The sequence below is a fragment of the Dermacentor andersoni genome, chromosome 9, assembly GCF_023375885.2.
Source record: "Dermacentor andersoni chromosome 9, qqDerAnde1_hic_scaffold, whole genome shotgun sequence".
NCBI classification, from domain to species: Eukaryota; Metazoa; Arthropoda; class Arachnida; order Ixodida; family Ixodidae; genus Dermacentor; species Dermacentor andersoni.
The window spans coordinates 21,592,953-21,610,926 of record NC_092822.1 but is presented as its reverse complement, the minus strand read 5'-3'; the positions used below and the strand labels follow the sequence as shown (position 1 = coordinate 21,610,926).

Below are 17,974 nucleotides of genomic sequence, written 5' to 3'. Positions count from 1 at the left end.
GCGACTGCGTGAACTGATTGAGCCGGTGTATCATGACGTCGTGACTTATCAACGACCTGGTTACTGACACCGAAGCTAGTTTAAGTATTCGTTTAAAAAACAAATTAATGTTTTATGAACATATTATGTAGTACTCTCTAGGTGTTTTCCAGTATATTTTCTTGGGTTTAATGAGGTTCGACCTTCATACGGCGGAAGAAGAAACAGAAGTCGGCAGTGTCATGTCGGGGCGCCCAAAGCCACCCAGACAGCACAAGGCCTGTACACTCCGCTTTATGACGTCACGCTAATAGGGCCGACTGCCGTAGAATCTAATGGGAATGCGGCCGAATAAGCCGCGGTGGTTTCGACGTCACCGCTTTTGTCACGCCAGGCTTGGCAATGGAAATTTCGGCCACGGCGTCACAAAGTAGAGCGCAGAGTCCTTGCGATGTCTAGGTGGCGTTGGTATACTACTCCTTTAAGGTCGCGTAGGGTGAGTGGGTGTGAATGACGAAGAGGCAAGACTTAATAATTTTTCGAAATACGGTACGAAATCGAGCTAATGACATAGTGGTTCGACATATCTCTTCGCACGGACAGATGCTGCAAAGTTAAGGAAGAGTACAGGCACGGCTGACAATGGCGAGAAGTCATGGTCGAACCACAAATAAAGAAAGCGAATAACCTTCTGTGTATGTGCGTGTATCTGTGTGTTGTCAGCGCGCGCATACGTGTACATGTGTGTGTGCGTGTGCGTGTGTGTGCGCGTGTGTGTGGGTGTGTGTGTGTGTGTGTGCGTGTGCGTGTGCGTGTGCGTGTGCGTGTGTGTGTGTGTGTGTGTGTGTGTGTGTGTGTGTGTGTGTGCGTGTGTGTGCGTGTGTGTGTGTGTGTGTGTGTGTGTTGCTGTTTCTTTCGTTCGTCCCTCATATATTACACGAGTAGCAGCGTTTCAAACCAGTCGCTATAGACAAACCCCAGCATTTATCATTAACCTTCCTTTGTTTTGTTTTTTAATGCGAAGTATACAATGGTGCAAACTGGAGACAATCACCGTTGACAGATATACGAAATTAGGAGCCAGAGTGGTTCTTCCAAGTTTTTCTTTAATTTCTTTTTTTACGTTATTGTCTCGGTTTTCGCTGTTATGTCTTGCCCATATACACGCGAACTAGCTGGCCTACCAACAAGTTCTCTCTAAACTGTCGTCTAGCTGCGTTACGTTTCAGGATCTTCGATGTGTGGAACGCGGTCTGGCAAGGCAAGGCAAGGCTCCGACGCGGATCCGCCGACAGCGGAGCGAGTTACGTACGCACAATCAGATATAAGGGAGGCCTCGATCGCTTTTCGCGAAGGCGCATCCGGGGCCATTACAATAGCGACCCAGTCTGGCTTCGGTCCCGGACTAGTTCTTCCAAGTACGAATTTAAGCTTCTCAAGGAACCCGCGTACGACTTTCTCGGCCTCTCAGAGTGCTTCGCCAGACACGCATTAAGCAGGATGCGCGCGAACCACGTCGATGAAAACGTTATCTCGTCTTCTTTTTCTTTCTTTCTTTCTTTCTTTCCTTTCTTTCTTTCAAGAAATTAGGTCCGTCAGGAGTTCCAGAGAAAACTCACTTTGGATAGGGTATATAAGGGCTTCCCGGTTAACGCACATAGAGCGTTTGGCGTGTTTTTTTTTTATGTTCCTGTCCGTGTCCTTTTTTAGGCGCTAGTGCAATGTCCCCTTATACGAATAACCACCAACTATAGCCAGCTTTCTGCCTTAACATATATATATATATATATATATATATATATATATATATATATATATATATATATATATATATATATAGAGAGAGAGAGAGAGAGAGAGAGAGAGAGAGAGAGTGAGAGAGTGAGAGAGAATTTATATGATCCGATGTTCGGTTCACTTCATGCAGAGCTCGGTGTCAATCTCAAGCGCGACCAAGTAGCCACAACGTTCGAAATGAATTACGGCTCGCTACTCTTCTTTGCAAAATAATGATTGGATAAATCGTTAAATTAAATCGAATAATTAATTATTCAAATAAATAATGGTCGACTACTTTAGTTGTCAATTAATTAAGGAGTTAGTTGCTCTTTCTGTTGTTACGTGATGCAATTAAATCGGCCGCTGTTAACATTCTCCTGAATGTTAACCGCGCTATTGGTCAATCCTCCCCTGCTTTTATTTGTTTTTTTTTATTATTATATATATATCTCTCACTCTCACGCGCACGCGCTATAAGACGTATAACTTACGGGGAACCGGTCTCGCGTCGAAAAGAGGACTCTCCGAAATTATTTGCGCAGCTGCTTCCGAGTCGCATTAGCATTTTAAGTCAATTAGGTATGCGCATATGCACGCAGCCCGCACAGGCGAGCCCAAAGTGTGGACACTCGCCACAAGTTTCGCAACGGCGAAAGAGAGAGGATAAAAAAAGAAAAAAAAAGAAAGGAAGCAGGAAAGTGTCAGAACGAATGACCCTCATCATCATCGCACGACTGGGCTCCTGCCTCAGAATAAGAGAGAGAGAGAGAGAGAGAGAGAAGAATGAAAGAAACCCGGCTACGGCAGCCAATCAGAAGCGTATGATCAACTCGACGAGCTCGCTGGTCGCGAGTGAAATATTCAGCAAGCGGACGGTTCGCGTTGCGGTCGCTATATTTATGTCCGGTCGTTGCGCACAATCTGAAGCCGTTGGCGAGCCGTCCGTCTCGGTTAGCAGCGTCTGTCCGTCCCACGAGGAACGGTGCAGCTTGACAGGGGCTATACGGCGGGCGTCAGAATGGCGCAGTGAGAACGTGTATAGTATAGCACAGATAATATACTTCGCTGCTGGGCGAAATGAAGTATACATTTACGCCCACTAGAGGACGAAGGACTCCTGTCAATTTCCACTTGTGCCTCTGTTCTTGCGACAGACGACAGCACGATCACGCATGTCTGCAACTTCCCTCTAGTCTCACTGGCACCTGCTCCTCCGCTGTCCTCGACAGCACGTTTCCTTTCCTTTTGCGCGCATTCTGCCATTGCACTACATTGACCACCAGTCATACACTTTACGCATTGCGTACAAGCTCCGCCAGATTTCAGTGAAAAACCAGCTCTGCTATAGCCGTGAATTCAAGCAGCACGGGGGTGGTGGCAAGCTCAGGCCTGGTCTATAACAGACGACATCGTGACCAAGTTGAGCTCCGTGTTATACGATTCAATTCGCCGATTCAGTGAGTCCAGTTTTCTCGTAAAAAAATGGGCAGGGGGAGGAGGTCATTTCGCTGCTCCTTATAAAGTGGCAGCTCGATGATATTGCGTTAGCCGGCGCGAGTGGGTTTGCGAAAAAGTTGTCGCTCGGGTTTCTGGTTCTATAAAACTCCTTGCGTTACGATCTCGTAACTGTAGATATATATATATAGCGCCGCCGCTAACGATACATTTGCTGTCATCGCGTAATCGGACGACACACATGACCCAAGAGTCCAAAGCCTAGAACTTCGCTGCGCGTTTCTACCCATTGCTCAACGGTTGTGGTAGCAGAATGTTTCATTAACGTGTTGCGTAGGATCGCCAGGAAAGAAATTTACGCAACTGTGGTCGACAACGCCAGCTAAGCCATAAGCCGAGCTGAGCCGAACGAGCACCCCCCTCCCCTCTTTTTCGTATGTGTGTGTGTGTATAATATATCAGTCGGGCCATGCCTGTTGCAATATAGCGCCAATAAACAGCCGCACGTAAAAAAAAAGCAGAAAAGCAGTGGTACGCATAGCGACGCTTCGCGATTCGTCAATGAGGGTGTTACATGCACTCGCGGGCAGCGCACACACGAACGGCGCTGCCCAAGAATGGATAGGTTCCAACTCGCCCGCTTCTCAATCCTTACAAAAATTACATATTGAAGTATAGCTGGGTTATTCGGCGTGCCGATACAACTAGTGCTGGCAATATTAAACGTGGAAACTTCAGACGCTGCGTGCATAATCATATCAGCTTCACCTGAGACGAGCATGGTAACGAAAAACGTTTAATTTGGGACGCATCATCGTCGGGGATTCCGATATTCATTTCGATGTCTATTTTATTCCCGTCGGGATGTTTTCGACAGATCTACCAGACTCAGAAACCGTAATGCAGCCAGCCGTGCACGTCTGTGGTGGCAGATATTCGAATGCGAAGAGTTCTTTGCACCATTCTTCGCACTTTGAGCAGGCAGGTAATGCGGTTATATGAGTGGGTTCCTGTCTCGTCTCGCATTAATAAAAAGAATGCGTGGCCCACAGTGAAGTCGAACCCCTGGCGCCCAGCACAGAAGCCTGGTGCTCTACCAATTATGCCACGATGGCATTTTCTTTTTCTTTATTGCATGAACTTATCGGTAGTTTCATGCGAAAATTAGTTACACATTACATTTAGACGCACGTGAAAAAGAAGCGCATACCTGTGCTACGCAGTCCAATGGAAGTGCGAAAAATCGGGCAAACAAACAAAAGCGTCCAGATGCGAAATCCACTCAGGAACGTACGGGATCAAAGGCTCCAACCACACTACGCACTGGAGCAGCCGCTTCTCGAAAGACAGACCTTGTCGAGCGAGGAGGCTCGGCATGTCTGTCGATCATGTGCTTTCTCCATAATGAATACGGTACTAAAACATAAAGAAATCATACAGTGCATTACTGATTGTGCTTTTTGAAAGCAAGGAACCGGATATCGTAAAATGTGAGAGGAAGTACTTTTCTTTGTATATATAATTATATGAAAACTGTCCCAAAAAATAAGATGTGTCACCACACGCGAGCATTTCTATCTCGTTCCAAGGCCAGCCAGCTATATGAAACGCCGATCGGCCATTTCTTCGCCGCAGTACAAACGCCCTCGTCACTTTAACGCGCGTACGCCACGTCACATATAGGTACGTACGATTGCGTAACGCGTATAGTCGCCGACGCCGTCACAATCCGCGTTTCTCTCGTTTGCGCTCGTCTACAGACAGAAACCATGCAGAAACCAACAATTGTCATGTGTAAGCCCGCATCGAACGGCCGGCGAGCATGCCATGCCGTCGCCGCCACACAATCGTCTTCAACGTGGTCATCATCGTGTTGCTGCTGTAACCGAGCGAACGAGCACAGCGAAAGATGAAAACGAACTCCCCCTCTCCCCCTCCCCTACGACGCTGCGCCTCCCTAATGGGTTGCATAATATAGCGTCTTTTCCCTTTCTTATAATCACAATCATCAAACACGCGAGGAGGAAAGCGCAGGAGGATGTTGCGGCACAATGGCTGTATACGAGACCGCGCCAGAGTAGCGCGCCGTAGTCTGTTCACCGGTGTCGGCGCCACCACCGCTACCACGCGTGAAGGCAAAGCGCTGCGTGAGCGGTGGTCTGTGTGCGGCGGCTGCTTTGAATCGCGCCCACGCGTCGCCCACGCGCTGGCTCTCGCGATAACCAAATTACCGAAGCAGTGGCGCCACACTTCGCTCCGTTTGCAACGTGCTGCACGAGACAGGTTGTCCGCGCCAGCCAATATATCGTGAAATGAAAGGACGTATAGAGCTGCGTTCAATTTTCGTACAAGGGATTATCGTAATCGTCGGAGAATTTTATTTCTTCTTTGCTTGTGTTCACTTGCCTACGTCAATTTGCTTATCATTGAGAGCGTTTGTATCCTTATATACATTTGCAGGCTTTTCTATACATTTGTTACATATACTTTCTCCCACTCCTCGCCCTAACATACGACTGCGGCGTATGTAAATAAGCAAGCTAATGCCCAAGTAAACTAATAAATCAACGAATAATGGCCCACAGTGGAGATGTGCGCTTCAGCAAACTTCGAAAAGTTCAAAGACGGTATGCCGCGTGGCAACCCAAGCGAAAAAACAAAACAAAAAACAAATTTCAGGCACACCGTCTGCCACGTTTCCCTATGATTTAGCACCCCGGATGTTACGTATACTCTCGCCGTTTTCAGTTTTAAAACTGAATAACAAATGCTACGACGACGAACGCCGATCACGTGACCTTCCATATCTCGTAAAGACATCCGTGCGAACCTCGTGTATAGGCTGGCGCTGCAGCCCTCAGCTTTTCACAAGGGCGCGCATATTTCTCCAGGCAGAGGCGCATTGCAAGTGGAAGGGGCGCAGGCGAGCTTTCTCGCCCGCAGGATCGAGCAGCGATAACGGCAACGCCTGCCGCCATAACGCGTCAACAAAACAAAGACAGATGCACCGCTACACTCAGCAACTCGATCGGCCCCATGGATCCGTTATATATCTACAAGTGCATCTCACCACGCTACTCTTCTCCTTCCGCTCACCCAAATAAACCCGCACACGCGCACACACACGCACACACACACACACACACACACCGTCGATTGCGTGCCGTCTGCTATAGCGGAAAGAAGTGCGTAAAATTGTTTTTCTTTTTTCCCTGCTCCAAAGGTGCTGGGCTGTCGTCTGGTGTGCATCCTGCGCTGCAACATTGAGCGCCTTCCTTCCGCTTTCTGTTCCAATTTCTTTCTTTTTTTGTCTTTTGTTCCTTCGCCGCGCTCGTGATGCCGACAAGGCCGGGCAGGCGAAACAGGTCGCCGTTCGCGGGGGCGCTGCCCGTTCTTTATGAAGTGTATTTTTGAACGGCGCCGAAGGATCGCGTCATAGAATACGCGAGGAGAGCGGCAGAACCGTTGCCCCGTTCTGTCAGTAGGGGACAGCACTTTTTGAGCTGCCCTCTCTTCCATCTGACAAAGCAAGGGGAAAGGCATTTCCTCTTATCCTCCTTTCGATATATATATATAGATAAGCTATACGAAGCGTTTGCAGAATCCATTTTAAAGCGAAGCTTTCCTTGCGAACCCTCCCAGCGTTTGCTCACTGTGGCTGCTGCATGCCTACCCAAACAGCTCCCACGCATTCAATAACAAAAGATAATAATAACGGGAGACCGTATCGAACCTCGGTCTCCCGGAGCAAGAACCCGAACAGTTGGAACGCAATTTTCTTTTTCTTTGTCGATTGGGCCCCGATCGCACGCACACTTCGCTCTCCTGTCTACGCCAAATATCCCTTTGAGGTGACTGGCACGTTCTTCGCGACGCGTACTAAGCACGTGCGTGCGCACCAGCTCCCTTTAGGCCACAGGCTCGGGACTGAAAAAGACGTATAATAATAGTCACCCCCATGCCATGTCTCTCTGCGTTCTACTTCGCCTCTGCATGCACCTCTCCTCACTTTTGTGGGCATTTATAGGAATACAGCGCAGGGTGCATGGCCCACACCGCGAGAAATGCGCAGCGCATGGTTTGGGCTTGCACAAGCACACCACAGCTCACACCCATGACACACCCCACCGCACGGCAATGGGATGTAGCGCTGTCCAGCTCATACTCGACGGACCAGCTCAACCGGGTCAACCGAGCGAGAAGGGCAGCCAAGGCCGCTGGACTCCTGGACTGAGGGGATCACCCGCTGCAGAGCTACTTGGGCTCAAGTGCTCTGTTCTATGAAGTTTACTCTCTCTCTCTCTCTCTCTCTCAGCCAAGGCCGCTGGACTCCTCGACTGAGGGGACCACCCACTGCAGAGCTGCCTAGGCTCATATGCTCTGTTCTATGAAGTTTACTCTCTCTCTCTCTCTCCTCAGTTTTGTTACCTCGACAAATACACGAAGATCGTCTTCGTCCTCGTGACGTCACTGCGCCAAGATGTCACCGACTCGTTTGCAGTTTCTATGGCAGATTGAGCTACACCGGCGTTTGTACTGTGTCGCGCGTTCATTTTGAGCATAATTTCAATAGGCCAATATGCGCAAGGCCTGCTCGCACTCTGCAGTTTCGGCACAGCATACCGAGCACATCTAATCGATTTCGCGCGCGTGCATGAGACATTCTCGCAGTTGTGACGAAGCCTGAGCTCTGCTAATGTGATATCGTGGGAAAGTGTAAAATCAGTTCGAATTATCTGACTTTGATCGACGGGAAAATACCTTGCGATGACGGCCAGAACTTGCGCAACCTCCTGGATAAGCCTCCGGTACGTATCTTTTGTGTTCTGATTGAGCATGGATTAATTAACAGTCTTCTTTATTTATTGATTTTATGGTCACGATGGTAATACTACGTAGTTTGTAGGGCACGTTTTAGAACGGGACCCTTTCAATTGTTTGCGACGCGTTACCGTTTACGTAGCAATTTGCTTTGGCGAGTTAGTGCATATTTGGAAAGTGGGAACGTGCACAAACTTTGACAGCGAAGAGGGAGGACAGAGGATAGGTATTCAGCTTACTCCGCTCTCTTTATTTTATTTTTTTCGTGCTTAAAGGAAAGCTGACTCGAAGACCTATTACGTTCACGGGGTCCTCTGGTCTCGGGGAAATACACTCCCACTTCGGTTTGCAAACGCCGACACTGTAGTGATGGCGTGGCTGACTGCGATTGCGATCGGGGCTGACAGCTCGGAATCCACAAAACACGCAAAGCAGCGCGCCAGCGAGTGAAACCGCGGCTGCGCTTGCAAACCGCGGCGCGCGGTTTTCAGTCAGGGGCTCCCATTTCACCCCCTCGTCATCTTCCAAGTATAAACATGCTGTCGCCAGCGCCTGCCTGCTGCGCTTCCTCGAGGAGGGAAACCCCCACGAGACCGAGCTCCCCGCACTCGAGTGACGTTGTTTCGCCTCTCCTTGGCACGCATAGCTATAGGCGCTCTTCGAGCGTCGCTTTGGGCCGGGCCATGGAGGAAAGAAAGATCCCCGCTAGCGTCTTTTGTGGCACAGAGAGAATAACGTTGCGGATCCTGCCTGCCTCGAGAAACGTCGTCGTCGTTCTCGTCAGACCACGCCCACACCCCCAGCATTATATTACTCTGGTCATACGGCGGAGAACAGCAAATATTCGCCCATTGAGAATCGAATAGGAACCCCACGGCAACGTGCAGCTGGGAGTATAGGGTTGTCAAGCCTCCCGAATTCAGCCGGACTTTTGAGTAAGAAAACCTCCCCAGCCCCGACTTGATCCAGTCGCAGGAGCGCTAAATGTCTTCCCTTTTTCTTTTCTTGTCCCGCTGAATAACAAGGAACGAGGTTTCCTATTTATAATACCTGACAGCTCGATTGCGCATTCTTCTTTTTTTGCCTCCTGTTGCGTTGTCATAAACATAAAGGTGGTTTAATTTTTATCGTGGTATTTACTTCTGCTGTACACCCGTGAGCAAAATTCTACGGACCACAGAGTCTCGTAAAAAACAGAATTTCTTCGTAATTAACACGTACAAACGAAAACTGATGAGCGCACTCGAAAATTCGTAACGCCAAGTTTGGACTGCGGTCTTTAATTTCAAGCTGCATTCACAGACAGAGGGGAAAATGAGTTTTATCGCCCAATCCCTGGTCTGTATACTTTTGTTCACGGGTGTACAACCGGTAACTACTCATAGCACCTGTATCTGTATAGGTCGTCGTGCTAGCCAGCCACTGCACATTTATTGTTGTGAATCGCGACATGGCAGCAATACAAAAAAGAAAATTTACAGCAAAGGTGTTATAGCCTCTCCGTGGTCGGCATTTTAACGCTACAGCGCTAAGGGCACCGTGTCGCCGAAAATCCGCTGTCGGCGTCGGCGGAGTTGTCCGTGGCCGAAATTTTCCGTATATATTTAGGTATATGTACTATATGCGGCGCCTTGCTACATCACATGAGGTATATGCGGGTTACATTGCCATGCAATTCTATCCGTGAAGTTGCTTAAACCTTGTCTTACATTCCTGACAAAATTATTCTTCGCAAGTTTGATAATGGCAGCCCACAAACGAAGGTCACTAAATAAAACACCGACAGCGCATGCCTTTCATGTTAAATCTTCTAGGGCTCAAATGTTAAAAGTGCAAAGCAGTAACAGAAACCTCAAAATGCTTCATTTTTTTTTGGGGGGGGGGGGGGGGGCGGCTGTGCACTGCCTCCGAGATCAGCTCACGCAAGTGGCCGCGTTTCTACCAGAAAGCTCGCCTTCGTGCACAGCCTTCGCCGCCAGCGTTTCCCGGTAGACATTAGTTACATAAGCTGCAGTTGCCGGGAAGCGTGAGAAGCAGTCGGGGGATCTTTTTTGGATGCTATCTCGTTCCACTCTTGAAGGCGAAAATTAAGCGTCCTCCAAATTTTTTCGTACGTGTTCGTCTGTGAGGAAAAATTATCAACATGAGCAATGGCTCATACGCCCCTAAGCGAGCAGAAATGCAATGGCTGATCCCCCTCGTAATGCAGAGGCTACGAGCAATCAGCAAAGTGAACAGTGCATACATTCGTTGTAATCACGCATACAACGTACAGAACAGCATACGTTTCAGTAAAGAACAAGCTCAAGATAAGCGTCCGCACCATCAGTCAAGCATTGCAATACCCCCTCAGCAGTTGTAGTGGTGGTGTTGCAGCAGCTTCGCTGGACATCGGCTTTCACAGGGCCGGGATGGCGAGTCAGCTCCTACAGCCAAGCTGTTTATGGCTACGGTTCCGTGAATTTTTTCGTGTCCGTCAACAAACATGCATGTGCCGAAACTCGGCTCCCGAATTTGATGCAAAATGGCTTCATTCTATACAAAGGCTTATACGTCTCATCAATTGGATGTGCATTTTCAGTAGATTAGTTATCAATAGGCACCATTTTCAAGATCAGTAGTCCTTCAGATAGTTTTTTTCTTTTGCTTGCTTGCTTGCTTTCTTACTTACGGGGGTATGAGTCATTCATTGTCTTCTCGTGATGGACACATTTCTCGTTGGGTAGGCATGCGACACGAGAATGTGTGCGCGTACCTATCGTCACGATGACCACCGATCAGGACAATAAATGTATTTGTACATTTGTTCAAAATTCTGCGTCACCTCTGTGATGATGATGATAATATCCTTGATGAGATTGGCGCTTACCCACTCGCGGGGATTGGCCAAGAGTCGGGCAGACTTTGCTTATGTGTTCAGAAAAGAGGGAAAATCGAAACGGTTCAGTAGATTGTCATGCTACGTAGAGGAAAAAAAATAATTATCTATAATATATCAATGCTAAACTGCTTCGCTGGTCAACCACCTTCACAGAGTGGAATGGCTCATGATTTCTTTTTTTTTAATCTTTGATCCACGTATACAGACTGACCACTACTGGCACTGACAAGTTCGTTCGTCACCATCTGCCGCCCTCTGCAATGCAGACTCATTTCGCTACTTAACGCTTACTGATCACGCAATTAGTAGTGAAATGGTAAATACATCAACGAATGTCCATACTGGGTGAAAGTAAATCCTGCAATTAACTCGGTGGCGGTAAAGAAAAAAAGTTCAGATCATAAAGCGCTTTTAATTTGTGGTATACGCAATGATTTCAGTACATCTCATTGAACTGAATTCGTTAGTTAACTCTTACACCAAGTATGTAAAGTTTAATCGCAAGCATGCGTATAACTTTCGCATTTGCAGCTGTTGAATGACTCGTCTTTAGCGAAGTCACGCTTAAAGACTGATCGGCATTTGCGTGTGTAATCGCGCGAGCGTATAATGCAAGAGTGTCCCCATACATTTACATGCATGCAAATCCGGCACTGCCTTTCGTGAACGCGGAAAATAAAGTCGGCCATCATCACCCGCATCTTCACATAGCGTCAATCCGGCTATACAGTCTTCGTTAATTGGTTTTAGGCTCTTGGATCGATACGGAGATAACGACGAAACTAATTTCGCGACCCGCAGAATGGATGGATCAGGCTAGCCGACCCATAGCTCCCTATGTCCACCAGAAATGATGGGTCAGTTCTGTGCCTATGCGCACGATCGACGCACGTTTTTGCGGGTCGCCATTACAATTGGTGACTTGTAGCGATGGTCATATGTAGTTGAGCGCAATACACTGACGAGTTGGCGCACACGTAAGGCGCGTCGCGTTAAGTTTTTCACCTAATCAATTAGCGTGCGCAATGCAAGTAAAATCCCGTGGTGCAATAACACTGCATTCGAGCGAGAAATCCGTAGTAACCACATTACACAAATCGAAGTGCCGGCTATCGCTTCTCTACACTGGCGCATTCGTGTACCTCCTGGGTCATCGTGGTGGTGGACGGATCAAAGGCAAACCGTGGAGGTGCGTCGTTGCCGGTTCTGTCGAACAAGAGGTATAGCGAAGCCCTTTATAAGGGTCTTCTCAAAATAAACCTCCATCGTACTTCGCAAAAAAAAAAAAAGGTGGGTAGTGCGCCAGCAACAGGAGGCGCGGCTAGGACACGGTGCAGTCCGTCAGGGCGGTCAGGTCGTGCAACATGTACGCCACGGCTCGCACCAAGTACGTCATGGTGCCGTAGCAACCGCTTGGTGCAGAGTCGTAGAAGCGCTCGCAGATCCCCACGGTGGCCCGACATGGAACCACGGGCGGGGACACGCAGCAGCAGAGCGTCGAGTCCCCCTTGCACTGCCGCTGGTCCTCGAGAAACAGCCCGTGGGCTCTCTGCACGATCCCCTCGATGTCCAGGGGCTCGCGGAACTTGTCCACGGTTTCGTTCTCGACGGCGAGGCTTAACACCATGAGCGTCTCGACCAGGAGCTGACGGTACTCGGGCTCCGGAATCCTGTTGAGCGCCTCCTCGACCCGAAGCGCGAACTTGAACTCGCCCGGAGTCATCTCCCTGGTGAGAGCCCACGGCAAGCACTGGCCCCGGATCCAGACGCCGGGACAGCGCTCGAGGATGGCCCATACGCGCGAGTAGAAACCCACTGGCACGCGGTTGAGCGCGCCGTCCAGCCGCCTCCTGCGCAGCCACTGGCCGTGCGGGTGATTGGCCGGCGCTTCCAAATCGCCCTCGAGGATCTCGGGTCCGTGCACAAACGTCTGCACGGCGGACTGCTTGAAGCTGGCGGAGTGCTTGAAGCTGGCGGAGTGCTTGAAGCTCGCGGGGGCCGAGTCTGCCGCCGAGATGGTCCGACAGCCCGTGAGCTCGCGGCCACTCAGGATGGCCAGCAGCAGGGTCTGCGTCTCGTAGGGGCTCAAGTTGAGCAGCAGTTCGGCGGTGTCCGCATCCTTGTTCCCCGCGGTGCGCGCCAATTCGGACGCCATCAGCTGGATGATGAGGCCCACGCGCAGGCGCACCATCTCGTGGAACAGGTGCGGGTCCGTCTGGATGAACATGGCCAGGTAGGCGAGCAGCTCCTGCGTGAGCATAGCCATGCTCTGGTCTCCCCTGTGCGCTTCGTTGATGATGGCGCGCAGCTCCTTGTTGGATAGCGGCCGCGTGATGACCTCCTCGTTGTGAGGCGGCATGCCCACCGTCACCTGCTTCTGTCGCACCAGCAGGTCGGTCACGGACTTGGCGAGGTCCTCGACTCGCTTGCCGAGGGCGCCCGCGAAGTGGCGCACCAGGCCCCAGCGATGCTCCAGGCAAGCGCGCTCGTAGAAGTCCTGGAAGAGCTGCCACACGGTGACCACCGAGTTGGGGTGGCCCAGACCGGTGTCCCAGCGGAAGCCCTTGTGCATGGACAGGTAGTGCAGGATGTCGCCCTGCTCCTCCATCGAGTCTGTCTCCTGGAGGGTGGTCAGCAGCTCGCTGTCGGTGACCTGTTCGAGTCGGAGCTCGGAGACGGCATGGAACGGCACAGGGGCGTTGTCGAACGAAGACCGGCGTGAAATCATCAGCGAATTCGGCTGAGAGGGCAGCTCGCTCTGAGCCATCGCGAACATGAGTTCGCCGCCGGGTGTCTCCTGGCCCGTCAGCGATCGCGACCGCCGGATGAGACCCGAGGCGGGCGACTTGCGTCGACCACCGCCAGGAGTGCCGGCAGAGGCGCTGCCGTGCGGTAGCGTCGACGTTGCCTGCCCCAAGAGCGACGACTGGAGCGCGGAGCGCGTCGTCTCCCTGTCCAGGTAGTCGCGGATAGGCATGGGCACAGTGTCCGGCTCGCCGTCCTCGTAACTGGCGAGGAAATCCAAGCTAGCCACGCACGACGTGCTGACGAACTCGCCAATGGGGCTCAGGCAGACGCGCGTGCCATGCACGTAGCCGCCCACAAGCTTCTTTATAGTCTGGCGCAGGCTGACGGGAACCTTGCCTTCGATGAGCTGCCGCGAACCGAGGGTCACCACCATGGTGGGTCGTCCGGGCACGTTCCAGTCGGCGCGCAGCATAGCCACGTCTGATCGAAGCGTGCTGGCGAACAGGTCCACGTCGTTGACTAGATGGAATTCTTTAATGTCCAGGTTCTGCGGCATGAAGACGCACGTGCGGTCCTGCAGCTGGTATATCTTGCTGGTGGCCACCAGTCCGACGTCCTTGGACAGGCGCCCGGAGAAGTTCATCTTGCGGTTCTGTCCGAGGTACGAGTACAGTTCGCCAAGAACACGAGCCGGGTGTATCTCGAAGGGGTAGGCTTCGTCCACCGTCTGGATGTTCGGATAGATGCTAGCAATTTTCTCCTTCACGTCGTTGTTCTCGGCCAACAAAACCAACTGGACGACCAGCTCGGGCCTCCGCAACGACTTGAAGCGACGGTTGAGCGGGTCGAGCTCCCCGGGTGCCAGAAAGCCTTCTTCTAGCAGCTTTGCCACAACATAAAGCGACTGGGCCCACATGAAAGGAATCTCTCCGACGGGTATCCTGGCCTGAGTGTGGGGATTGTTGTACTCCCGGGTGACCGCATCTTCAGGAACTGCGTACATCTCGGGAACTAGCCTGAGGCCGTCGTCGGTCTTGATCAGCACTCGGTCGAGAAGTTCAGAGTACTCGTCGACGGTGTTTCTGTCCTCGCGGAAGCAGGCATCGATGATGAAGTAACAGAAGAAGAGCGGCCACTCGCACTCGATGTTGTCGAACATCTGCAGCTCCCACGGCTCGTAGTACAGTCTCCGACAGTCCTCGCGCGGGGTCTTGTAGCCGTCCCGGAGGAAACGCTTGCAGCCGTACTGTCCCTGCAACTTCTCCGCGACGGTCTCTCGGGTCCTCTGTATGAGGTCAAGATCGTCCACGGCGAACGCGGGGAAGCCCACCACCATGAGAAGAGCCGCGTCCACCTCCTTGGAGTTGGACTCTCGCGGAAGCATGGAACGGAGCACGGCGTCGCACTTCTGCGTCTCGTCCGAGAGAACGTGGATCACAGAGGCCGGCCCGCCCCGGCAGCCGAACAGGTCCAGCTCGCTCATGGCCTCCAGCGCCGCCTTGGCGGCGCCCACCGAGCTTGCGTTCAGTTCCCGGATTCCCTGGTTGGTCTTGTCGCCACGTTCCCAGACGCCGTAGTCCGGTACGCAGTACGCGTTCTCGATGTAGAAGACCAAATTCTGGACGAAAGCCACTTCGTCAAGGTTGTAGATGATCTGCTGCCCCGCGGCGGTGAGCTGGGCGAGAACGAGCAGAAAGAGCGACGTGGCGTCGATCTGCAGGTGGCCCCAGTCCTGGTCGCCGACGCAAGTGCCACCCGTGGCCGCGTCGTACTTGGCGTGCAGGCAGTCGCTCGCGCTCTGCGTCTCCTTGAAGCGCTCGATCTTGTCCTTCTGGTTCATCATGGCGACGAGCAGACCTCGCATGAGCTTGATCGAGCGGTGCTCCAACTCGTAGGCCGTGGCCCGGTCGTCGTCGAGTTCGGCGTGCTTCTTGTACGCCATGGACAGGGCCCACATGGCGAGCACGCAGTAGACGTTGTCGCGCACCCAGGCGTGGTGGGCGGAGAACTTGTGCCCGGGTATCAGCCCGGTCACGGGGTCCTGGTGCGCGATCACGGTGCGGTACAAGAGGTTGTGGTAGTAGTCGAGCCGGCTGCCCCTGAAGCGCTCGCGTCGGTGCATGGCGGCGGGGATGATCGGCTGTCGGGCCAGGCAGGGTGCACGCAGCTCTTCGAGGCTGGGGCGAGAGAAGGCGTAAGCGCTGTACACGTCGGGAGCGCAAGGCTTGAGCGACCGAGGGCCTGCCTTGTCCACGCACTGCTCGCGGAGGCGCGGGCAGAATGCGCGAGGTGCGTGCTTGCGATCTTCGTCTCTTCTTGAGCATGAAGCATGCTCATCCTTTGGCTACATGCAGACGAAGTCGACGTCACGCAGAAACGGCAGTAATCAAAATTCAGTTGACAACTGATGAAAGTCATGATAAAGGCGTGAACGGAAATTCGCATTCGTCGATTCTATATGTACTATGTGACACATAATTTCAACTGAGGTGGTAATCACGAACTTGCTGAAACCGCAAGAGGAAATAAAGATGCGATGCGAACAGTCATATTTGAAAATCGTTCAGCTTTCGAAGCGTTGCTCGGCGGCTACAGCACAGCGTGAAGACAGCACAGTGCTTGTTTTTAGGAGCATGCGAGGGCATTTTGGTTTAATTTTTTATTTTATCTTGAATACATGAGCCAAAGGTAAAATCACATGGCTGATTGTGATTCGTCTTCTTCTAGGTGTTCCTTCTATGTGTACACTAAGTCATTCCTCGCGATAAATTCTTTCCGGTTCACTCCTTTTCCAAGAAAAATGGATTTCAGTATACCGAAAAGAAAATCACTTTTCCACCGAACGATATGTCCCTTTATTTTTTTTTCTACAAATGCCAAGGTTTCTTTTAGAAACCTATCCACTTTGTCGCGTTGCACAATGCAGCTGGAAGGCAAGTTTTCGGCTTAGTTACGCCAGCGCTTTACTTTTTTATACAGTCAAACCTCGACCAAACGAAACTGGATATGACGGAATATTATTTATTTATCGAGCTGCTTTCTATAACCTAGGGCATATTCGATGAGCGTAATGCGTAGAAAATCTCGAAGCAGCAAAGTCAACTAATCATCTCATTCGAATTAAAAATATTTTCGCGGAACATTTTCGCGAAGAAACGGGTCACAGGAAGCTATAGTTGTGTTCGAGATGCCCTGGGAACGCACTGACGTATACTGCTACAGCAAACTCATTGCCAGCATTGCAACCTCAGTCGCGGCCGACTTTAAAGTGCAACTCCGGCGATTTTTTGGTCATGTTAAGGTAATAAAATACTTTGGTTCCCGAGCTACCCCTGTCACGTGTCTGATAGTAGAATTGCTACGCAAATTGGAAGATAATTTTAAATAGGCAAAAAAAAACCGCAACAACGAAACCGATACCTGACGAAGCAGCCGAGCCAACCTCTTCCTGTGACGTCACGAATGTCCCCAACGGGAAAGGCGCGCAAGGCATGCCGGTCTCGCCCGCTGGCAGCAAAGGGCAGACGCTCAGCTGATTCGTGACCCCGCCGGTCCTTCGGGTGACAATGTCAGCTGCACCGGCTCTTCCGATCTGTCAGATATCGACAATTACGATTCTGACGAATCCAATAGCCACGAATCGCCGTTCACATTCGACCCGCCACCACGATATCCAGCGCCCATGCGCTACATATCGTGCTGCAACATGAAGACCAAGGGTACCACTAACCACTGATTTTATACGTGCTGCTTGATCTTTAAGTGTTTCACCCCTTCTCAGGGAAACGCTTCGCATGCTCTCTGTAAGATGTGGAGCACGGTTCTCCGCATCTGTATCCCGCAAGGACACCGTTGACAGTCCTAAGCACCGACCGCGGTGTACTTGTTTACATCGGTAGGTACAGCGACCGCTCGTCGAATTCTCTTGAGATACAATGCTAGTCGCTCATCGGGGGCATGAATTAATGTAAGAACATATGAGAACACGCAGATTTTGTGCGTGTAAGCGCCGTTGCATCACTCTGACTCACGCTGATATGAGCGACCACACGCCTTCGAAAACAGAGAGCGGGAGACCGTATAGTTACGGGAGCGTTGTTATGCGGCCTATTTATCATTCTTCGTATTCCCTTTATGCACACAATTAATGTGTGCATAATCATTCATTTAGGGAACGCGTAGTTTTCTCGCGGCAACGCGAATATGCCAGTATTGACAACGTTGGCAGCTGAGCAAAGCGGCTGTTTATACGCTGCTGTATCGAACGGGCCTCGGCCTGCTGCCAGATTGGGATACGAGGCAAGTAGTGCA

General features: G+C 51.1%; 1 protein-coding gene across 1 annotated transcript; it reads right to left on the bottom strand.

Annotated features, from left to right (window-relative positions):
• Positions 1-11,102: 11,102 nt before the first annotated feature.
• On the bottom strand, positions 11,103-15,958 carry LOC126527243 (probable phosphorylase b kinase regulatory subunit alpha). Its single transcript, XM_050174995.3, has one exon. It carries the CDS (start codon positions 15,783-15,785, stop codon positions 12,237-12,239), a length of 3,549 nt encoding a protein of 1,182 aa, XP_050030952.1. The 5' UTR covers positions 15,786-15,958; the 3' UTR covers positions 11,103-12,236.
• Positions 15,959-17,974: the final 2,016 nt, after the last annotated feature.

Bases quoted from the DNA above. Each gene is read 5' to 3' on its own strand.
- LOC126527243 (XM_050174995.3), bottom strand. From the start codon at position 15,785: ATGCACCGACGCGAGCGCTTCAGGGGCAGCCGGCTCGACTACTACCAC.